Consider the following 25,566-nt stretch of genomic DNA (forward strand, 5'->3'; position numbering starts at 1 on the left):
GATTACAGAACCTCCATTAGCCCTTCCTGAGGGAGCTATTAGTTTTCAGGAGATACGCAAGATCTAGGTATGTGGTTACTTTTCTTTCCTCTTGGGAGGTAGTAAGAAGCAGTATGAAACACTATTCATGAAGTATTCTTACAAAAAAAAAAAATTGAATCTGAATCTACTCAAACCTTTAGATCTAACTTCCGATGTACAGAATATACTGGAGAGAGACAGGAACAAATTAAATGCCACCACAAGGAAGCAATCAGCCAAATCCATTCACTAGGACAAAACTAGGACAAAAGATTCAGTTGCTTCAACAAGTCAGTGGCATGCCAAAAAAGGGGGGCTGGTAAATGTTCCTGTTTAATAGAAACTTAACCAAATACAGTGAGTAGACCTGACTTGAATCCTAATTCAAACAAAACATATGTAAGAAGGCATACTTTTCCTTGACATTTGGGAGAATTTTCAAATACGATCACGGTATTAGATGATACTGAGGTATTCTTATTTATTCTGTTACCTGAGATAATACCATTGTGATTATGTAAGAAAGTACTGCTGTTGTTATTAATATTTGAGATGTATACTAAAATGACATGTCTAGAACTTGCTTTAAAACAATCCAGCCCTCTGCCCCCCCAAAAAGGTGAAGAAGAGGATTGATGAAACAATTACAGAAAAATAGTTACTGAAGTTGGGCGATGGGTATATGGGGGTTTCATTGTACTCCCTGCATTTGTGTATGTTTGAGAATTTTCATACTGAAATGTTATAAGTGAGAGAAAGAAGCAGAAAAAGAGAAGGAAGGAACTAGACATGGAAATTAAAGGGAGAAAAGGTTTGGAAAGTTGCTTTGCTTTGTTTAAACCAGACCCAGTGATTTATAAAGAAGATGAATTCCCATTTCAGATAGGATACACACTTGTTCAGAGAACTCTAATACTATAATATTTTTTATTAGAATAAATAATCCATAATAGAAAATGTAAAAAGAAAGCATTTAAAAACTTTGTTAGTCAAAGCAAGCCAAACCAACCCCATATATTAGATAACAAGATAATTTTCATACCCTGGTTTCATAAAAACCCTGCCAAAATGGATCTGGGCATGAAGATCAATGTCCAGCACCTGCTTGAGATAGTCCTGCAAATATGAAAAATAATCACTTTACTTTCGAACATTCTAATATCAGACTTTCAAACTTTAAATGAAAAAAAATAAATTTGTAAGATTGAAATGAAAAGAAACACCTTATTTTAGTGAAGTTGATTTAAGACAAATATCCCTTCATTCCTCATTCATTTATTCATTCAGTAAATATTTACTGAGCACCTGTATATGTTGAGTATCAATCCATGTACAGGGAGATACAGCCTGGAGCAAAAGAAACAATGTCCCTTCCCTCATAAAAGGTACATTCTAATAGAAGTAGTTAGATAGTAAACCAAGCAACCACATTAACATATAAATCATTACTTGATAGGTTGTTGTCTCTCTTTTAAGACAGATTTTTATGTCTGAGAAAGGATGTTAATAAATATGGCTTAAGTAGCTGTGCCTGGGCAGGGAAGCCACATGTATGCATCACACACTATTCTGTCTAATAACTTAAAATGATGCACATTCCTTGAGGAGACACTTGGACATTTGCCCACAGATTACCAAATCTAAATAAGTCAACTAAAAATGTAGGGAGGGAGCTCTAAAACAGAAAGTCAAGGGTGTTTAATTGCTCCAACTTTATATTCTGCTATTACCAACACAACCAACCTAAGGTTATGACCAACCCAGAGCCATCTGACAAAACACGATCTTTGGAAAGGAAAGGCAATACTGCCTTGTAGTTGGTTTTGTAAACATAAAGAAAAAAATTGCAGTTTAAAAAGTTTCTCTTAAGTAATACAACCTCTTGGTCTATTACTGAGTTTCCTGCTCACTAATCCAAGATTCTAGTAACCCACTAAAATTTTAAATATTTCACAAGTTATGGGACACTTTAATTTTTTTATTATTTTTTTTGCGGTACGCGGGCCTCTCACTGTTGTGGTCTCTCCTGTTGCGGAGCACAGGCTCCAGACGCGCAGGCTCAGCGGCCATGGCTCACGGGCCTAGCCGCTCCGCGGCACGTGGGATCTTCCCGGAACGGGGCACGAAGCCGTATCCGCTGCATCGGCAGGCGGACTCTCAACCACTGCGCCACCAGGGAAGCCCGGGACACTTTATTTTTAAAAGCTGTTTCCTTCTATCTCCACAGCCTCAGCCAACATAATCTCACCTGAATTACTGAAATAGGTCTCTCTGCCAACACTCCTGCCCTCCTCCAATTTATTCCCGCCACAGTAGTGAGAGAGGCCTCCTGGAAACAAATCTGATCAAATCAATATATAATACTTCAATAACTTCCTGGTTTCCAGAAACAAGTCTCAGCTTTTAAATATCATAGCTAAGATTCTTGTATTTTCTAGTCCCCTTTTGCCAATCATTGTTCTTATCAGGCAATCCTTTTCCCACCAGCCCGATTCCTCTTCCTTAATCTCTCTCTCTCTACATTCCAGCAGGACTATATTGCTGTCAGTTTTTACACTTTCTTGCCTCAAATCTTTGAAAATGTTCTTCCTTCCGTTTAGAAAACTCTTTCTTTCCACCCTCCTCTCTCTCAATCTCTGAGATGACTCTCAATCTCAGTCATCTTCTCAGCCTCCCCTGAATTCCCAGGGCTGGATAGTAGATTGATTAGTATTTATTTTTAGGTTATATTATTAGATGCAATAATTTAGAATTTACTTGATGAACTGATCCATGTACATATATGAATAGGAAATGTCCCTCCACCTAATATCTAGTAATCCTTTTTATCTTAATTTTCTCTGATATCAAGAGAGTCATACCAGCTATCTTTCCTTGTAACATTTTTCTCATCTTTTACTTGCAATGAGCTGTGTCCTTATATTTAAGGTGGGTCTCTGATAAGCATCATGCAATTGGTTGTTTTTTAAAATCCAGAATGACAATTTTTAATTGGAGGACTCAGTCCATTTACACCTAATATAATTATTGCTATATTTGGGGTTTAAAACTATTGCCCTCCTATTCATTACCTATTTGTCACTTTTGTTTTTATTTCTTTTTCTTCTTTCATGTCTTCTTCCAATTCACCAAAATTTTTTGTTATTTAATTTTCTTTTTCTTCTATTTGTTAATTACACATTCTCTTATTATTTTAGTGGTTATTTTAGAGATTACAACATGCATTCTTAACTTACTACAATCTATCATAATTTGGTATTTTTATCACTTCCCAATGTAAGAACTTTAAAACATGTTAACTCCATCCATTCCTCTTTCCTTTTTGTGCTATCATGTATCATATACTCTATATACATTATAAATATGTGTGTGTGTATATATATAACTATTATATATATACATTCTACATATACTATACAAACAATATATACTCTATATATTCAATATATATTTATATACATTTAAACCTCAAGATAACAATTCATTTACATTTACCCACATATTAACCCTTTCCTTTGTTCTTTAGTCCTTTCTACATTTTCATGCTTCCATAATCTTTCCACCTGAAAAACTCCCTTTAGGATAGGTCTGTTCAGTTTTTATCTAGTTCAGTTCCACACTAGCTTTTATTTTCTTTCAGCATTTTACAAATGCCATTCCATTGTTCTCTCTCTTTTATGTTTTAGAAGTTCTGTTTTGAACACATTGATTTTGTTTTTATTTTTTTAATATTTTATTTTATTTTGGCTGTGTCGCGTCTTCATTGTGGCATGTGGGATTCTCTCTAGTTGTGGCGTGCAGGTTTTCTCTCTCTAGTTGTGGTGTGCGGGCTCCAGGGTGCATGGGGTATGTAGTTTGCGGCACATGGGCTCTCTTGTTGAGGCGTGCAAGCTCAGTAGTTGTGGTGCGTGGGCTTAGTTGCCCTGCAGCATGTGAGATCTCAGTTCCCCGACCAGGGATTGAACCTGTGTCCCCTGCATTGGAAGGCAGATTCTCTACCACTGGACCACCAGGGAAGTCCCTCCATTGTTTTCTGAGTTCCATAATTTCTGTTTAAATCATTTCTGTTAGTTCTATTTTTGGTCCTTTGAAGGTAACATGTCCTTCTGGTAAGATGTTTCTCTTTGTCCTTGGTTTTCAGTAGTTTTGCTATGACTACCTACATATGGTTTCTTTGTATTTATCCTGCTTGAGATTAGCAGAACTCCTTGAATATCTGGCTTTATGTCTTTTATTAGTTTTGGAAAACTCTCTGCCAGTATCTCTTAAATATTGCTTTTGTTCACTCTCTCCTTTCCTTTTGGGACTCCAATTACACATATGTTACACCTTTCACCAAATCCCATATGTCTTTTATGCTCTTTTCCATATTTTTTCCAAATTTTCATTTAGTTTTTATAAATAGATTCTAATTTTCTAGTGAAATTCTTTGTCATTTCTTTTTCTTAAACACATTAATTACAGTTTTTAAAAGTCCATATGAGGCAATATAAATGTCAGGACCATTTTTAGGGTTGTACTATCTTGTTTTCCCTTCTAAATTTTTAGTTATTTTGTGCTATTTCTGGTAAAGTCCAAACATTATATATGAAAAAAATTCAGAGGTTTTGAACGATGATCTATTCCTCCAGAAAGAATTTAATTTCTTCTGGCAGCTTAACTAAGATTACCTTGATATAATCAGAGACTGAGATAATTTGAGGCTCAATTGCAGTCTTTGTGAAGACTGCTTTTTTTCCAGTTTGTCCTTATTCTTAGATCACGGCACTTCAAGGGTTTAAACTGAAAGCCTGAGATATTTGCCAGGGTCCCTCCTCCACAGCAGGTCTTGAACTCTTAAGACTTTTGAAAACTCTGCTTATTTTCTTAGCCTTTTAGCTATTCTGTTATGCTTAGATTCTTGACCTCTTGACCATTACATCATCCCCTGTCCCTCCTGGCTTAGGAGTTAGTAAATGCCTTGAGGAAATATATGGTGAAGAATTCCAGTTCAGCTTCTTTGTGGTTCACTTTTCTCTGAGATCTTGGTGCCTTGAATCCTATCTGTCTTGGTTGTTCTCTTTGGACACCTTTTTCTTATTCTTTAAAAAAATTTACATAGCTTTTATCTATTTATTTTTAATAGATTTATTTATTTATTTATTTTTGGCTGTGTTGGGTCTTTGTTGCTGTGCACAGGCTTTCTCTAGTTGCGGCGAGTGGGGGCTACTCTTTGTTGCGGTGGGCTGACTTATTGCGATGGCTTCTCTTGTTGCGGAGCATGGGCTCGAGGCGCGTGGGCTTCTGTAGTTGTGGCACGGGGGCTCAGTAGTTGTGGTGCACGGTCTTAGTTGCTCCGCGGCATGTGGGATCTTCCTGGACCAGGGCTCGAACCCGTGTCCCCTGCATTGGCAGGCAGATTATTAACCACTGTGCCACCATAGCTTTTATAGTTGTCCTTGGTGGGAGAGTTGGTCCAAATAAGCCACTCCATCATAGTAGAAGCAGAAATCTCCAGGCCTTTCTTATGTGTTCTTATAGTACTATGTCCTCCTGACATCATACACTTAAGTAATACTGCAGTTGCCTGATAACAGATATGTATCCTTTATTCTACTATAAAGTTTGTGAGATCAGAAACCCTCTGTATATATATAATGAGTCCATGGTGATTAGCACATGACTTTCATTCATTCATTTGCTAGTTCAACAAATATTTTTGAGTGCCTACTATGTATGAGGAATTCTATTTGTGCTAGAGATTTAATAGTGAACAAGATACATATGGTCCCTGGCACAAGGATGTCCTGTTATAGTTTACTGGAGGAGGAGACAGCCTAAAATAAAACAACAAATAAAATAACTATAAAGTGTGGTACATGCTATGAAGGAAAAAAGCAGGTGCTGGGATAGAGAATAATGGTATGAGGTGGAGAATAAGGAAAGGCCATTTTAAAAGAGGTGGTGAGGACGAGAAGGACTCAGCCATGAGAAGTGTGGAGGGATGAGAATTCCAGACAGAGGAAAGTATATATACAAAACCTTCAAGAGCAGTAAAGAGTGTGTCTAGAACTGAAAAGACAATGGAAGGTAGTGAATGAATAGGAAAGAGGCATAAGGGGAGGTTGGAGAGACAGGCAGAGGCCACACATGCAGGGCCTTATGGGTAATGATACAGAATTTGGAAAGCATATATGCTCACTACATACTTGTTAAACGAATGAAAGTATTTTATTTTTCTTGAAAAAAAAGCATTTCTGTTGTAAAAATGCCCCTTTTCATTCTTTCTGAACATGAAGAAATGCTTCATGTTTCTTGTGATGGAAAGTTTGTACCAGACATAGCAATAAAAGCTGAGAATCATCACTGTTCTTAAGTTTTTGTCTACCTATAGAAGCAGGAAGGACCTCTGTCTGATGTTCTGAAAGCTAGATCCAGATAGGAAGAAGAAACACGAATGGATGAAGGAGACAGGTCTTTCCCTCAACTCAAGTAAGAACAAACAATGTCAGATAAATTATGAAAGACTTTGAAATGGGCAAAAAAGATTATTGGATATCCAAACAACCTTCTGGGTTATTTGTGCCTTTCATTGTCTTTGTGCTATTTTATAAAAATTAAGCTGTAGAAAACTGATGGTGAACATGATTAGTATCCAAAGAAATGCAAATTAATTCTGTTGGTGGCAGTGTAATTGATTATTCTCCTGTGGATATAGAACAGTTCTGCATCCATTAGCAGACTGATTTCAGCATTTCTGATTACCTATAGGTGTCTCTGTTCTTTGAATTCTTAGAATTCTTGCAACATCTTACTGGTTCCCTCATTAATTAATGAGTTAAATAAAATCATTGACACATGTTCATTTTATAAAATAAAAAAATATATGAGATTCATGATTTTATCTTTAAAAAACTATACCTTAACAATTCTGAAGGCTCCACTGAGATGCCGTATTGATTTATCTGACAAAACCAAGTAAACTCAATTGCCAGAAAAGTGCATTTTATGGGTGGCTTAAACCTGCATACATCATTCTTTGGTTTCTGGAGTGTATGCCAAGGAGTAATAAAACCTGAAATCTGCTAACTTTGGGTTTCTCTATTTTTGCCTCCTCTATTAATTTTGGTTCTATGCATGGCCAATAAGGTATTCCCCTTTGTAGCATCAATGATTGAGAATTCAGTTTTATGGTCTGACCATTTGGTGATTCCTATAAATGGGTGATTGAAATCTATTCTCTGTTAGGTAAGAGAAGATAGAGAATCTGGTTTGTTAGTCTTTCTTGTTTGTTTGTCTGTCATTTTGAGCCTAAACCAATTAAGAATTTTGTGACCTCTAGGAAGGAAAATAGCTCTTTATTTGTAGACTAATTTTGTTTGTTTGTTTCTGTGTTTACTCTTAATCTGTGGTTGAAGTTGTAGAGCTGAAGCTGTATTTTGAAAAAAAATTTATTTATTTATTTATTTGGCTGCGTCGGGTCTTAGTTGTAGCGCTCGGGATTTTCATTGCGGCAAGTGGGCTCTTCATTGCGGTGTGTGGGCTTCTCTCTAGTTGTGGCATGCAGGCTCTAGAGCACGCGGGCTCAGTGGTTGCAGCATGTGGGCTCTCTTGTTGTGGCACACAGGCTCTCTAGTTGCGGCGCACAGGCTTAGTTGCCCTGCGGCATATGGGATCTTAGTTCCCCGACCAGGGATCAAACCCACGTCCCCTGCATTGGAAGGCGGATTCTTAACCACTGGACCACGAGGGAAGTCCCTGAAGCTGTATATTCTTTATGTGGTTGTGTGTCTATGTGTCTGTGATCCAGGGAAGGCATTTATCTTGTTTTGTGAGTGTGAAATGTTTTCCTATTTCTGGAGGGTATTCATAAATTATATGCCTGTGAGACCACCATGCACAGTGGGCCTTCCTCGGAGTATGCTGCAGATTCAGGGTGTCCCCTACCCTGGCTCTCTCCATTTGAATTTGAATGTGATGGAGGTGTTGCAGGGGAAACACAAGAGCCTCTCATCCCCAACTCTCTGGTTTAGCAGGACATGAAGAGAAGAGCCCTGATCTTAGGCCCACAATAAAGTTTGCTTTGCCAACGGGGAGAAAAACGAACACACCGAAACACTTCTAATGTCTCTTAAACTAAAGATACTCTATTCTGATTCATTTAGAGAGATAAGTACTTACATAAATAGAATATTCCTAAAGTTCCCAGATAATAAGAAAATTTATCTTATACTATTTTAAATATGCTGCACTAAAAAAAATTCTTCTTATAATTTTAAGAATAAAGTTCACATAGTTAAGGTAAATCTCTGGCAAATGAGACTAGCTTAATTATTTTGGTTAATAAGCAAACCCAGCCATGTTCTTTCTCTTATCAGTGTTAAGTAGGAAAATACATTTTATTTTGCTTGGGTTTGTTTTTTCCTAAAATTATATAGGTTACTCATCAAAGAGTCTAACGCTATTCTTATATAATACTTAAGATTGTGAAAAATCTAAAATTTGGTTCAATGAAATAGAATCATTATTCTGACAAACTTTTAATTTCAATAGTAATTATGTTTGTAGAATGTCAGCTTGAAAATAATTTTCAAGATTTTTAAGTAATTTAAAATCTTGAACAGTTATTAAATTGATTAATTAATGAATAATCATGAGATACCTTGATTTCTAAGTACAATAGGATACTCGATCACTGCTTACTAAGCATGACTTTTAGTTAATACATTATACTTTGCTTCTTATTTTAATATGCCATAGAAAGGATATATCTTTGGGTCGTGTTAATGAGTATGTTTTCATTTTTGCTACATTAAGAAGGTACAAAGGGGATGTGTGTGGCTGTACAAAGTTGTATTCTGTGTTTATGAACTTTGCTAGTCCGCTAAAATGCTTACATATGATTTGTCAATGATTGATGCCCCCTAATTTTTGCTGTGAAATAGAAATTAGTGATTTTCTTAAACATTATAATAAATATGGGTGGTTGCAATTATGTTAGAAGTCATGACAGACAAGTAAACTATGCATATTCTTTCACTTTTCAGGAAAAAAAATATTTAAAAAAAAGTCCAATACTCAAAATACTTGGTCTCAGGACCCTTTACATGCTCTTAAATTAAAATCCATTAAGGATCTCTAGAGCTTTTGTTATGTGGGTTATGTCCATCGATATTTACTGTATTAGAAATTAAAACTAAGAATTTAAGAATATTTATTTGTTGGTTCATTTGTAAACAGCAGTGATGAAGCTATTTCATGTTAACGTAAGTAACTTATTGTTTATACATTGTTTTATAATTTAAAAATCACTTTAATGTTCAGCTTAATAGAAGTCAGGTGGATTCTCTTATTTGCTTCCATATTCAGTCTGATGAGATATTATAGATCATACAGTCACTGGAAAAACTCACTATACAGTCATGAGAGAAGGAAAATAAAAAAGTCAAATAAAGTCTTAGTTTTATTATGAGAATAGATTTAACCTTGCAGACCCACTTAAAGAGTCTCCAGGACCCTCTTTGGTCTGGAGACCACTCTTAGTTCTAAAGTAAAGTGTCAGTTTGTTCCAACATATAAAAAAAAGCATAATAAAGGACAAAACTCTGAAAATGACTTTGATTTGCCTTGGTTTAATTACCTGTGTTTGAAATGAAGCTGAGAAATATATTAAAATTTTAGTAAGTTCACTCAGTTTTGACGAGCTTACTTCTTTGCTTTACTGATTAATGCTTTCCCTATGATATGTAAGGTTATTCTTTTTGTGTAATATGCCTTTTTGTTTATTTTGTCTTTGATTATTTAAGGAAATAAAGAAGTATAGAACAAAGGTTCCTAATTTATGAATGAGCCAATATTATTTATGATCATGTTACCTTCTATGCTTGTTTTCAAATATTTTATTGTTGCTTTGAAAAATTAGGTAACCAAGTATGTTTCTTAGGTAGCTATGATCCTATCTTAATCAGGTGCCCAATTTTTTTTTTTTTGACAACTCTTTTTTGCCTTCTAAAGATCAGATCTAAATTTAGGAAAAAAAAATTTTTTCAGAATATCTTCAACGCCTAAGACTATGTTTGAAATTTCCTAGAGGGCCCGTAGAAAGTCACGAAGATTTGTTCTTTCATCTTATAAAAAGAGAAATTAGAAATAGGTTTGTTTGATATGTTACCGTTACAGGAGTTTCAGAGGAAGGGAGTTACTGTTACATCTGAGAAGAAAGGCTCACTGTGCTCTAGGTTAGGTTTATGCAGGTAAAATGTCATTAATATAATGTTTCAGAAATTGTATGCTTTATGGGAAGTGTCTGGAGATTTGACAATGCCCTTGCTGTTCATAATATGTTTTCACCCTCAGGGGAAACACTGACCAAAACTTTTATGAAATAGTTACCTACTGTGTACCAATAGAGAATCTCACTTATCTTCTAATATTATTGGTTACAGTAATAAATTAAGCACAGGTATTAAATATCTACTAGCTAAGGAAAGCCTCTGTTTTACTTTGATGCTGGCCTGAAGGCTCTGCTATATAAGCTACAGTAAATAGTTTGTGTCTGCAACAAAGAGACTCAGAGCACTAGGGAAAAGGACAATCATAGGTATTTTGAACTATTGATGCTTCAAAGAATAGTCTCTAGGGTACAGGCTGCTGAGGTGATATAGCTTAGATAACTTTTGTACAGTACCAGTGGACTGAGTCAGGAATCCCAGGACTCTTTAGAATGAAAACAGATGGTTTCAAGAAAGCAGACTGCTAACCCAAGATCCAGCAAAACAAGAAAACCATGGGACTAAATGAAATGTTAAGGGAAATAAAAAATATTTTAACAAACTATTTATTTGTTTGGAATATTGTTCATTAGTTTTAATATTCTATTGCTATATGGCTGTAGATGTGTAAAACAAACTCAAGGAGACCTATATGGTTAATTAATACTTTTGTTGCTAAATAATCAGGGCAAACCTATGAGACCAGTCCTTTTCTGTGATCAGTAATGATCTTTGTGATTATTTTGATCATATGGGGTGGGGGAGACACTATTAGGAAAAATTAAGAGACCTTGAAATAGGAAGAAACAATTATTTGATGTCCAGTCTAGCGTATCCTTATCGATTATCTACACGTTTCATTGTCTTTGAGCTATTTTACAATTCTGTACGTGCTGGAAAATTTATAGTAATGCACACAATTCTTTAGTTTTTAGGGCAGAAAGCAGATACTGTTTACCTGAAACTTTTGGTGTTTTATAAAAATGAAAACTCTTCGCAAAGGCTATGTGAAACAGGAGGAGGTGGGGGTGGGGAGAGATTTTGAGGGAAGCAACTATGGAAGAGTCATTTCTCCTTGGCTGAGAAGAGGATAGAGGTCTGTGGGTCCCACAAGCAGCAGGGGCCCCTTTCCTCTGCCCTAAGACTCCCAGTCTCCCCATAATCCCAGTGCTATTAGTATGGCCCAAAAGAACAAAGATCTGAGATCTAATGGCATGACAAGGACACTCTAGATGTGTCCAGCGAAGACTGGTGACCAGATGTGTCTCCTTGATGCTCTGTTGCCTCTTAAGCCCCTCCCAGTTCTTTGGCATAATTTTGGGAGGCAATTAGTCCTACAGTGGCTTAAATAAAATTTCCTGCCAGTTCTGTAGCATAGGTACTCACAGTAGAATTTAAGTTGAATCACATAAATAAATTTCTTGTGTACCTGAGTTTCTGCACTTAAAATTCATGCGTACTACATAATGCTTCTGGATCTTTCCTTGACTAACTTCCCTGTCTTTTCAGTGACTGGTTTTCAGGCTCTGCCCTTGGGCTGAAGCAGATGTTCTCTCTCTTACACTTTTCTTTCTTTCTGCTACTGAGGTACACTGGAATTCTTTTGGGGACTAGAATTTGCAGGCTGGCGGGAGTTTGCTGCATTGATGCTTTCTCTCTTTCTTCCTGGTTCTTCTTTCATATGATTCCCCCTCAAGGAGTTAGGAAGGACAATTATTAGCTCCTATGGAATACTCTGGGATGCCCAGTTCCTAAAAATCTCCTTCCTAGTAAATTAAAGGTTCAGTGTAAGTATCTTACCACACAAAGAGTAAAAAAAGAAAACCAATATGCTTTACTATATTGGCTGTTGACCTGTGAGCAAATCCCTGGGATAAATGACATCTTAATAAAGAAGGTTAAGGTCCAGAAGTGTTCTGTTCTTACCATAGTTGAGCCACAATTGCCAAGCCTATGTAAGCTATAAGCTTGTTGCCTCTTCAGAAGTACTGGAAAAGCAAACTTCTGGTCTGCCAAATAGGTACTGTCCCATAATTAAGTTCATTAGCAACCAAGATAAGTTTTATATGAAATACTCCCTGGAAATAAGAAATTGAAAATTTAAGTACTCTTAACTTCAGGGTTTGCCCTCGTGATGCTCAGAGCACATCAGGCAGTTTGATGGTAATGATAACAGACATGTTGCAAATTATTTCTTATAGCTTTGCTACAATGCAGACCTCAGCCTAGCCTTTGTGATCTTGGGAGAGGACTGCAGCAATCTGCTCTACCCAGGGCTCAAGACCTCTAGGAGACTTTGAGGGAAGACTGACCCGGCAATCTGTCTGCTATGAAGAGAATACCTATCTACATTTTAACACCTTCACTCCTGGATTTAATTTGAGATGGTAAGCTCTCTGACTTATCTGCACTGCATACCTTTTAGAATGCCCAGAAATTTCTGAAGCCCTGTGGATTTTCAGCTTTGTGGGAGTCTGGTTATGGATACCAGATGACTACCACACCACTGTTAATCAACTGCATACTTCATGAACCTCATTTTTTCATACCTTTTCCCCCATGGACACACCCCCTGATGTGATGATGACATCAGCACGACTGATACCCTCATTCAAGGCATTGAGTAAGTCATCTGGGCTGGAAAAAAAATAAAGACAAATAAATTAACACACAAGGAAAATATTTTAAATATAGTGCCAACTAAAAACTAGACCACCTATTCAACGAGTAGGCATTAACATGAGTACAGCACAAAAGTCTGTATGAAGTGGGAATCAAAAAGGTCTCTGCACAGTAAAAGCATAACTCATTGTGGAGAAAGAAACTTGTAAGTGTGGAAATAGTAGTTACTGGTACTTTCACAGGCTTTTTACTCAAAAAGGCAGTATAATGAGGGGAGACAGTGAGGTGTGGATAGGCTGCCTAACAATCCCAGTTTGCCTAGGAATATCCCAGATGTAGTGCTGAAAGTTACATTTCCTAGGAAATTTCAGGCACACCAGGACAGTCGATCGCCCTAGGTGTTGGAGACTTAGGACTCTTTAGAGGGAATATGACTTAATTTAGTTAGGCCTTGAGAAATGGGCTGAATTTTTACAGGTGGGAAGGAATGGGAAAGGGCCTTGTAAGCAAGAGGATCGGACTGTGATGAAGCCTGTGGTGTTCTCGATGAATGGGGAAAATGAACTGCTTGAGTGAGGGACCTGACTTGGAACGGCTGGGATAGGTAGTGTAGGGCATGATTTTGGAGGGCTCTCAAGGTCAAGAATTTGAACTTCATCTAATGGGAAAAGGGTGGGGGGGTCCCTAAAAATATAAAGAGCCAGTAGGTGTTTATTGGGAAAAAGGTAGAGAAAAAAAGAACAAGGAAGGCAGAGACAGTATGAGATATTTTGAGAGGATAAAGGGACAGGGTGAATGTTAGGGATTGAAACTAGTGAGATTCCTGACAGTCAACTGAAAAGACAAGTGCACCAGGCCCTCTGATTGTACAGATGGAAGGCCTGGGAGGAAGGATGGCGTGAAATCAACAGTCTTATCCTATTGATGTTAGAAGGGTTGCAAAGGCCTAACTTGAGATTAATCAAGTGAGAAAAAAACAAAATGCCAACCATCAGGGTTTCTGGAGGGACAGGAAATCAGGCAATAGCTGAAAGGGACTGTTTAGTCACAATTTTAAATGCATACAAAGCTACTGGGCAATGTGCACTGCACTAGCATTTACCTTCAAATGATGGAGTACAGAAAAGGTGCCTTTTGAGGAATATTTGTTCAGCCTAAACCCTTGTTTTCTAAGAACTTTTTACCCTGTGGAGAAGGGAGGTATTTCCCTTTCTCCTCCATAGACATCTAACATGTACATTTAAAAAGGGAACCATCCTGGCTTCTAATGCTCTAGTTCTTGTTTTTAGTCCTTCCTGAGGCATATTCTTGGTCTTGTGCTCCAGGAGACAACTCTTCCCATAAATCCCCCCCTTTGCTTAAACTAGAATCAGCAGGTTTTTGTTAACTTGAAATCAAATGATGTCTCAATGGGATAGCATATGTTCTCCCAAATCTCTCATGGTAGTGAAGTTTGTTCATATCCTTTTCTCTTGATGCATTTTTTCATGGGAGGATGAGGAGGAGGGAGAGGAGATGAAGGAGGAGGAGGAAGAGAGGAAAAGGAGGAGGAGGAGGAGATTTGTAACTAGCACAAATTTTATCCAGGGGTGACAGAGGTAAGGAGAGGAACTTGGATCTACCCAAGAGGCTCTTCAGGAGACAAAGTTGGGAGGTGGCACATTACAGAGATTAAGAGTGTGAACTCTGGAGTCAGACTGCCTGAGTTTAAATCCTGGTGCTACTACCTGCTAGATGTAGAACCTTGGACAAGTTGCTAAACCTTTCTTTGCCTTAGTTTTCCATCTGTAAGGTAGGGATAGTATAGGGTTGTTATGTGGGTTAAGTAACATAATATATATAAGTTTGTGGGATAGTACCTGGTACAAACTGAGTTTATAAGAAAGGTTGGTTGTTGTTGTTATTACTGTGGTACTGACAAAAGTTATACAAACCTAACAACCTGGCAGAGTTCAACTTTAGCATATTTGACTGTTTTTATTTAGGAGAATATCTATGACTAACACAGAAGAAAATCATAGATTGGACCTCAAATACATTCATAGAACTGTATGTGAAAAGCCCAAAGGGCTCAATAAATAAGCTAGGCCTGGTTCCAGCCTGAATAGTTCCATTTACTATTAGGTTCTCTTACTGACTCTAGATAAAATTCTCCTGCTCCTCAAGCACTGCCCTGTCCATGAGTGTACCAGAGGTTGTTTGGCTTTGGTGAGCAAGTTCCCAAGGAGACAACAATAAAAGTTTGAAAAATGGCTCACATGAGGTTCAATCTATAACACAGGGATCCTTTGAAATCATCCAGTTAATTGCTTATGCAGCCAAAAAGATACCCAGGTATTCAATGAAGGTAGGATCTATGTGTAAAACATTAAACAAACAAACAAACTTAAAAAAAAAATCCCTGACATGAATTTTGAAGCTAATTTGGTTGGGCAAACATCTTGGAAGAATTATATTAAAAAATGGGTGTATTTTTGAACTATGTATTTTGAACAGATTTTTCATCAATCTTTTTCATTTAGCTTTAGGGAAAAAGATAACAAATTATTCTTTTGTACTGCAATACTATAAGATATGTATGTGATGGATTCCTGATCACTGCATGCCCAGCACTCCGGTCCCCTTGCCTTGCTGAATCATTAAGCTGAGCCAATGGTTGGCCTATGGAGTAAATGGGAAAAACATCACAAACACAGGGTGATGTGGGATGTGATTCAGGTGAAGGGACAATGACTATTATCAACACAACACAACATATAATTTTGTGTTAGTATAAGAGACATTTGCTAATTTTACCAATCTTACAATATTTAATTTATAGCTTGTCAGCTCTACAGGATTATGGCAAAGTCATTGGAAACAAAGCAGCAGTGACATACACATCAACATCTTTGTAGGTGGGTAAAGTTCCTGGGACAGGCTAGCTGATGGCTGCAAATAAACATACTTTTCAGTGATTTTTTTTCCCCCTTATTCCTTGTTTTCATATTATCTGGGAAAGACTTTTTCCTATTTTGTAAAACTGCAGAGTCATCAACTCTTCACATGATATTTTCTAACTTGCAGAAATAAACTAAAAGGAATTTTATATCAAGCAAGTCCTTACTGTAATTTATTATGTTTCAAAGAATACACTCAATGCTGCTTTCTTCTCTGTGGCTGATGGATTCACAAAATCACCAAATCTTAAAACTGGAAAGGTCTTTGGGGGTCATTGTGTTCAGTAGCAGAGCTAGGAGCATTCTTTGGGGCTTGCCCTTCTCTATCTCCCTCTGCCCATCTCTTTAACTCTACTTTCAGTTGCATACTTCTGGTGTGTGGGACCTAGTAAGAGATCATAGCTTACAGGGACAGGGACCAATGTATGGCAACTGTCAGAGGATTTGTAACTTCACTTATACTGCATGATATAACTCCATTTATTATTTCACAATAAATCTCTGAGGTAGATTGAACAGTATGATTATGCCTATTTTACAGAAAAGGAAAGTGATATTCAGAGAGGCAAAGTAGCATATTAAAGGCTAGGCGGAGCAGTAAGTGGCAGAGCTAGGACTAGAACCTCTGTTTCCTTGTCGAGTGCCTAAGCAGAGTGACTGTCTAGTTTTTTCAGGCATATGATATGTCATACAAGGAAAACTCTCATAAGAATGGACCGTTATGCAAAAGCATAAAACAGAGGATGCTAAGGCAGCAGGAGAAGATCTGTCTGGAATGACAAGAAAAGTGCATCTGTGAACGTTAGTTCTGCAGAATGAAACAAACATAGTTCTGAATCCTATATTCAGATGAAAACTAAATAAGATTTTGATTAAACATAACTTAGGGCTTGCTCACAAGTCATAAATTTGCTCTCTTTTTTTTGTGATTCATATTTTAAATGATGAAATATTTCTCACATAAGATAACAGTATAACACCCATGTATCCATCTCTCAGATTTGACAAATGCTAATATTTTCCCATATTTATTTCATATTCCATCCCCCCAACCTTTTTATTTTTAAGAACTAAAAACTGAGTTTGCTTCTAAGACTAAGAGATTACTCTGAATAATGATAAAAAATAGGTAGCAAGGATTATAATCATGGATATTATAGTAGGATAAAAATAATTATGATTTTCTCAGTTTTGTTAAATAGAGAGCATAGCATATTAATTTTCGCAACGATAGGAGAGTAAAATGAAAACATAATATGACCTTATATGTCTTATATATGACATTACTTCCTATATATAAGATCAGTTGATATTTAAGAAATAAAATTAATGACAATAATTCTCTTGTTTTAAAAGAACAATACACTGTCACACTTATGTGTTAATTTTACAACTCTATGATGTAGGCAGGGCAAGAGAGGTCAATGAAATTCACAGAGGTAGTGACAGGTTCAAGGTCACCTATGTTCACTCTACTATTCTTTTAAACTACAGTAGTATTCACACTGTGAAAGACACTTTGTTATATACATCGTCAGAAAAGTTATCATTTTTATCTAAGTATATAAATATTATTTGTGTATGCCAAATAGTGACGATCAAAAACCAATAACTTGTATTTTTTACATTTGAAATATCTTCTCACCATTGCCACTCGAAGGGATGTTCAATTAAGCAGATTAGTAAGTTTTCTAGGTATATACCAGTAGCTTCCCTTTTCTCAAAGAACAGCAGATCTTAAAGGGATATTGTGATATCATTTAATTCTTTCTTCATTAAAAACTGCAGTTTTAATTAGATTTGAAAGGTGATTAACCATTTCTTTAAAGATAAATCTAATACTAGCATTAATCTTGATTTACTAACACTTTCTATCCATTTTCACTTGAAATAAGTACCTACCCATGGTTCTCTGAGAGTACCGATATTATATGAAAACATTCTATAAGAGCATTGATTTAGTGCTAAATGCTAGAAATAAGTACTCGGTGACAGAAAACAGAACTGTCAACTGAAGCCTGAGTGTGTCAGGGCCTAGAATCCAGTTTTGTCTCTACCGCTGAGATGACTTTGAAAAATGAACATCATTTCTTGGGGTCTCATTATCCTTATCTGTAAAATGAGAACATTTGGACTAGGTCCTTTCCATGTCTCACATTCACTGATTTAAAGCACTAGAAGCTGATTGGGATGCAGTTTAAGCACAAAGGTATTATTTTTAAGTTGACCCAGAAGTCAACTTAAGAAATACTAAGACTACCCTACTTACTTAAAAACTACCCTTACTTAAAAAACTACCCTACTTACTTAAAAAATACTAAGACTACCCTATCCCTAACAACTGGGAAAGCCCAAACCTTCATAACTAAATGTCCAGGAAGCACAGCGGCTTCAATAGAAGACTGGCAGCTTGCTATTGCTGCTTTGCCAATTCAGGAGTTGTGACTTCCATGCCTTTTACCACTTTGATGCTCTTTTCCACTATAACTACATTCCTGTCAGGTCTATGGCACCCTAGCAGCTTCTTGAGGGCTGAGGGTGAATACAACTCTCAGTAGGTAAAGGAAAATACCAGCAATTTAAGCTGCCAGCAACTGGAGGGTGGAAGAATAAGAACGATAGTTAGGATGGCTCTTAGTGAAATCAACATGTTGGGGGAAATAGATAATTTTAACAACAACAAAAACAACACACAATTAAAGCACTAATGGAGATTCATTTACAACCTTAAAAGGATGTTCTGGAACAAAAAATATAATTTTCAAAATTTAAAATTTAGTAGATGAAGGTGAATATAGTCTCTGGTGAAACTCAATTAGTGGCATGGAAAACCAAGTAGTAGAAATGTCTCAAAGAGATGTACAAAAATATAAAATGACACAAGTCATGCAGGAGATGATAAGAAATTTGGAAGACACAGCAAGACACTGACATATTATTAATAGGAATCCCATACGGGAAAAAAGGAACTGATAGAGGGGGAAAATAGAGGAAAATTTCATTTATTTGTAATGACTTGGGCTTGGAGATTGAAAAGATTTACTAAGTTCCAGGTAAGACTGACAAAAAATTATAAACCTAAAAATGTCCTGGTTAAATTTTATAATTTCAAGGATAAAGAGAATATCTTACAAGCTGTCAGACAGAAAGATTAAATTTACTAACAAAGAAAAAAGATACTGGTTTTGGACTTCTTACCTACAATACTAAAAACTATAAAACAGTAGATTAATATCAACATGCTCTAAGAAAAAAGGCTTGCAACCCCCAAATCCTATATCCAGTCAGACACCACTCACCTGTCAGGACAGAAGAATAATATTTGTGAAAATGTAAAAATTTAGATAATAAATCAACAAGTAATGTTCTGGAAAAATGACTCTAAATGAAAAAAATTAACCAGATCAGAGACCTCAAGATAGGGGAAGATGAAGAGTAGAGAAAACACTAGTAAAATACACACATATTTATAAACTATACAACTAAATCTAAATGAATAACAATCAAATAAACTGGGGGATTATAATATATGTACTAAACATGGATTTCCCAGAAGTTGTAGAGACATACTGCAAGAGAAAACTTAGTAATAGTCTAGATTTAAAAGCATTATCTCAGCAATGCCTAAAAGTTGAGGGAGTGGGAGGAGATGGGAGAAGTAAAAGTTTTCTCAAAGTCTCATTGGTGTAGGATGTGCATGGAGGAAACAGGAAGGCCTTGTAGGAGGGATATAGTGAGCACCTTTTAAAAATATAATAGTGGAGAAATGAATATTTGATTATTAGTATCAGAAATTAGAAGGAAAGCATGAGGGGGATGGTAGAGTACAGCACACCTTCCAAAATAATGAGTGAAAGGAAACAAATAGCACCTGGATCAAACCAATAATAGGGAAAAGGACAAAGAAGAAATAACAAAGTTCTATTAATAGTAAAAACAAAGTAAGATGGAAGGAAAAAATATCAAGAGAATAATATATAGAAAACTTCATGGTAAAGCAAAATGAACGTCAAGCTAGGATCAGGGTTACAGTAAGGCAAATGCAAGATTGAGTTTTTTAAAGCTTAATTCCCATTTGGATGTTATTTATGAGGGATACACTTAAAAGAGATGAAAGAATAAAAATAAAAGGTATGCCCAAAAGACACCAGGCTAATATAAATATTCAAAAAAGCAGGAATGGCATTTTAATGTCAAAGTGGAATTTAAAGTCAAAAGAATTAAAAAGGATAAAGAGAGGAAACTAATTGTGATAAAAGGCAAATGTACAAAACTGATACAATAATATATGACTGTCTCACAAGTCATGTTTTCATTTTATCTAGGCTTCTTGACTGATCTACCAAATCCCTGCACATTGTAGGCACTCAATAAATGAATGAACACTGGCCTCAAATTAATCTCTCCACAGTAGCTTTGGGAATAAATAATGTACAATATTTACAACTATAATGATATTATGGGCAAATAATATTATCTGTGGCTAGAAGAGAAGATACTACTAACATTTACGTAATCATAAATAGTACTTTCTTTGAGAGGATGTCATGTAGAAGAGGGAGTCAATTTACTTGGTGTTGCTCCAGGCAGAATTAGAACTAATGGATAAGAGAAACAGGGATAAAGACTTTGGCTCAGGGTAATAGAAAAACATCCTTGCCATAACAGCCATCCAACAATAAATGTTCTCCTCATGAGGCAAATAATATCTTTCTCACTAAAAGCATCAAACAAAAACCTGATGGCCAGCTGTTAGAAATTTTCTCTAACACCTCCACTGAGTAAAATATTGGAGAAGCTAACATCAGAAATTCCGTTCAATTCTAAGATATTGTATTCTATGGAAATACCAAAATTTATATAATTAACACAATGACTATTGTCTCTTCACGTATAGACTGAACCAGAGATGGAGAAACTGATGCAGGCATTGTAATATAATACTCAGCTTGTAGATCACACGTGTCTCCCTCTCACTTTTTGGACACCAGGAACATTTGACTATTTGACTTGAGTGAAAAAAATAGAAGCATTTTTCCTCCCCCAAGCTATGACATTCACCTTCATCTTGGAAGATGGTCACCAATAATAATAACAACTCTTCCTAGAGTTGTAACTTAGTTAGATGTCAAAAAAGCTTAAAGTTAATAGAAAGGTAGATAAAAGAGAAAGAAGTATGTATATCTCAAAATAAATCTATCAGAAAATGAATGTGGCTTTCTCAAGACTTTACATACTAATCAGTTTCTGTGAAGGAGGAATATGTCTAGAGGGTATGATATCTTTTGACTATTATATCTTCTCAGATTTCAGTGGGTATTGGGGGTCCACTTTCAGTTCAGACTCTGCTTTTTAAAATTTCTATCTGGAATAGGGCCAAGATGGCAGAGTAGGAAGACCCTGAGCTCACCTCCTCCCATGGGCACACCAAAATCACAACTATTTACAGAGAAACTATCAATGAGAATGACCTGAAGACTAGCAGAAAATCTCATTGGCAAAGGCAAATATACAGTAAACGTAGTAAACCAACCACTCATAAAGCTAGTAGGAAGCTTAAATGAAAAAAGTAGTAAAATCATCTATATTCACAGTAAGTAGTTAAGGATATGCAAACAAAAATATAAAATATCATGTCAAAAATATTAAACATGTAGGGGAAAGTAAAAATGCAGGGTTGTTAGAATGCATTTGAACTTAAGAAAGCATCAACTTAAAATAATCATGTATATGTGTATGCAAACCTCATGGTAAGCACAAACCAAAAATCTATAAAAGATACATATACAAAAAGAGAAAGGAATCCAAACATAACAATAAAGATAGTTATCAAATCACAAGGGAAGAGAGCAAAAGAAGAAGAGAGGAACAAAAAAGACCTACAAAAACAAGTAACAAAATGGCAATCAGTACACACCTATCAATAATAACTTTAAATGTAAATGGATTAAATGCCCCAATCAAAAGATAGAGAGTGGCTGAATAAATTAAAAAAAAAACAACCATATATATGCTGCCTGCAAGAGACTGACTTCAGATCTAAAGACACACATAGACCAAAAGAGAGGGGATGGAAAAAGATACTCCTTGCAAATAGAAAAGAAAAGAAAGTTGAAGTAGCAATACTAATGCAAGACAAAATGGACTTTAAAACGGAGAATGTTACAAGAGACAAAGAAGGACATTACATAATGATAAAGAGATCAATCCAATAAGAAGATATAATGATGTAAAATATATATGTACCCAACATAGGAGAACCTAAATACATAAAACAAATATTAACAAACATAAAGAAATTGATAGTAACACAATAGCAGTAGGGGACTTCAACACCCCACTCACATCAATGGACAGATCACCCAGACAGAAAATTAATAAGGAAACATTGGCCTTAAATGACACATTAGACCTGATGAACTTAGTTGATACATACAGACCATTTCATCCAAAGCAGCAGAATACACATACTTTTCAAGTGCATGTGGAACATTCTCTAGGATAGAACACATACTAGGTCACAAAACAAGGCTCATTAAATTTAAGAACACTGAAATCATATCAAACATCTTTTCTGACCACAACACTATGAGATTAGAAATTAACTATAAGGAAAAAAACTGCAAAAAAAAAAAACAAACCCAAACGTGGAGGCTAAATAATATGCTACTAAATAACCAATGAATCACTGAAGAAACCAAAGAGGAAGTAAAAAAGTACCTAAACACAAATGAAAATGGAAGCACAACAACCAAAAACTATGGGACAGAGTAAAAGCATTTCAAAGAGGGTAGTTTATAGTGATATAAGCCTATCTCAGGAAACAAGAAAAATCTAAAATAAACAACCTAACCTACACCTAAAGGGAAACTAGAAAAAGAACAAATAAAACCCAATGTTAATAGAAGGAAAGAAATATAAAGATCAGAGGAGAAATAAATGAAATAGAGACTAAAAAAGCAATAGAAAAGATCAATGAAACTAACAGCTGGTTCCTTGAAAAGTTAAACAAAATTGGTAAACCTTTAGCCAGACTCATCAGGAAAAAAAGAGAGAGGACACAAATAAATAAAATCATAAATGAAAAAGAAGTTACAACTGACACCACAGAAATACAATAGTTCATAAATGATTATTACAAACAATTATATGCCAATAAAATGGACAACCTTGGAGAAATGGATAAATTCCTACAAACGTACAATCTCCTAAGACTGACTCAGGAAGAATTAGAAAATATGAACAGACCAATTACCAGTAATGAGATTGATTCAGTAATTTAAAAACCTCCCACCAAACAAAAGTCCATTAACAGATGGCTTCACAGGTGAATTTTATCAAACTTTTAAAGAACCATTAATGCCTATACTTCTCACATTATTCCAAAAAAACTGAGATGGAAGGAATGCTTCTGAACTCATATATGAGGTCAGCATCATCTGATATCAAAACAAAGATATCACACAAAAAAGAAAACTATAGGCCAAAATCACTGATGAACATAGATGCAGAAATCCTCAATGAAATATTAGCAAACAGAATTCAACAATATGTTAAAAGGGTCATATATCATGATCAAGTAGGATTTATTCTAGGGAGGCAATGATGGTCCAATATCCACAAATCAATTAATGTGATACACCACATTAACAAACTGAAGAATAAAAATCATATGATCATCTCAATAGATGTAGAAAAGGCTTTTGACAAAATGCAACATCCATGTATAATAAAAACTCTCAATAAAGTGGTTACAGAGGCTACATACCTCAACATAATAAAGATCATATATGACAAACCTACAGCCAACATCAGACTCAATGGTGAAAAGCTGAAAGCATTTCCTCTAAGATCAGGAACAGGACAAGGATACCCACTTTTATTCAACATAGCATTGAAAGTCCTAGCCACAGCAATCAGACAAGAGAAAGAAATAAAAGGGATCCAAATTGGAAAGGAAAAAGTAAAACTGTCATTGTTTGCAGATGACATGATACTATATACAGAAAATCCTAAAGACACCAGCAAAAAAACTGTTAGAACTAATAAATGAATTCAGTAAAGTTGCAGGATACAAAATTAATATACATAAATCTGTTGTGTTTCTATACACTAAAACAAACTATCAGAAAGAGAAATCAGGAAAATAATCTCATTTACAATTGTGTCAAAAAGAAAAAAAATATCTAGGAATAAAACTACCTAAGGAGGTAAAAGACCTGTACTTGGAAAACTGTAAAAACATCGATGGAAGAAATTAAAGATGACACAAGTAGAAAGATACACTGACTGTGTCCATGAATTGGAAGAATTAATATTGTTAAAATTACCATACTACCCAAGGCAGTCTACAGATTTCATGTAATCCCTATCAAAATACCAACGGCATTTTTCCACAGAACTAGAATAATTTAAAAATTTGTATGGAAACACAAAAGACTTTGAATAGCCAAAACAATCTTGAGAAGAAAAACAAAGTTGGAGGTATCAAGCTCCCTGATTTCAAATTACACTACAAAGCTACAACAATCAAAACAGTATGGCACTGGCACAAAAACAGACCCATAGATCAATGAAATAGGATAGAGAGCCCAGAAATAAACCCAGACTTATGGGCAATTAATATACGACAGAGGCAAGAATACACAATGGAGAAAAGACAGTCTCTTCAAAGAACGTTGTTGGGAAAACTCCACAGTTACTTGCAGAAGACTCAAACTTGCCTAATTTCTTACACCATATACAAAAATAAACTGAAGATGGATTAAAGACCTAAGTGTAAGACCAGAAACCATAAAACTCCTAGAAGAAAACATGGGCGGTATGCTGTTTTACATTGGTTGTAGCAATATTTTTTTTGGATATGTTTCCCCAGGTAAAGGAAACAAAAGCAAAAATTAACAAATGGGACTATATTTGTTAATTAAAAACCTTTTGCACAGAGAAGGAAACTATCAACAGAATGAAAAGGCAGACTATTGAATGGGAGAAAATATTTGCAAATGATATGACCAATAAGGGGTTAATATACAGCATACATAAATAGCTCATACAACTCAATATCAAAAAAACAAACAACCTGATTTTAAAATGGGCAGAATTGGGAGACTGGGGTTCACATATATACAGTATTGATATCATGTATAAAATAGGTAACTTAACGACAATACACTGTATAGCACAGGGAACTCAATGCATTGTGGTGACCTAAAAGGGAAGGAAATCCAAAAAGAGAGGGGATATATGTATATGTATAACTGATTCATTTTGCTGTACAGTAGAAATGAACACAATATTATAAAGCAACTATACTCCAATAAAAATTAATTTAAAAAAAAGATGGGCAGAAGACCTGAATAGATATTTTCCCAAATAAGGTATTTAGATGGCCAGCAGGCACATGACAAGATGCTCAGCATAATTAATCATCACAGAATTGCAAATCAAAACCATAACGAGATATCAACTCATACCTGTCAGAATGGCTATTATAAAAAAGACAACAAATAACAAGTGTTGGCAAGGATATGGAGAAAAGGGCACCCTTGTGCAGTGCTGGTGGGATGTAAATTGGTGTGGCCACTATGGAGGTTCTTAAAAAGTTAAAAGTAGAACTACCATATGATCCAGCAATTCCACTTCTGGGTAGTTTTCCAAAGAAAACAAAATCACTAATTTGAAAAGATATACGCGCCGCTACGTTCACTGTAGCATTATTCACAATAGTGAAGATA

The 25,566-nt window shown here is 35.6% G+C and overlaps 1 protein-coding gene across 7 annotated transcripts in view; it reads right to left on the reverse strand.

Moving 5' to 3' along the window:
• GPHN (gephyrin) overlaps nucleotides 1–25,566 on the reverse strand; it is a 617,632-nt gene that overhangs the window by 16,204 nt on the left and 575,862 nt on the right. For all 7 annotated transcript variants that reach the window (XM_060140985.1, XM_060140957.1, XM_060140999.1 and 4 more), the window contains 2 exons: nucleotides 12,821–12,908; nucleotides 1,064–1,137 (listed from right to left, as the gene is read on the reverse strand). In XM_060140985.1, coding sequence (XP_059996968.1) covers nucleotides 1,064–1,137; nucleotides 12,821–12,908 — 162 coding nt within the window. The remainder of the gene's footprint in view (nucleotides 1–1,063; nucleotides 1,138–12,820; nucleotides 12,909–25,566) is intronic.

Source organism: Lagenorhynchus albirostris, chromosome 1 (genome assembly GCF_949774975.1).
Source record: "Lagenorhynchus albirostris chromosome 1, mLagAlb1.1, whole genome shotgun sequence".
Taxonomy (NCBI): domain Eukaryota; kingdom Metazoa; phylum Chordata; class Mammalia; order Artiodactyla; family Delphinidae; genus Lagenorhynchus; species Lagenorhynchus albirostris.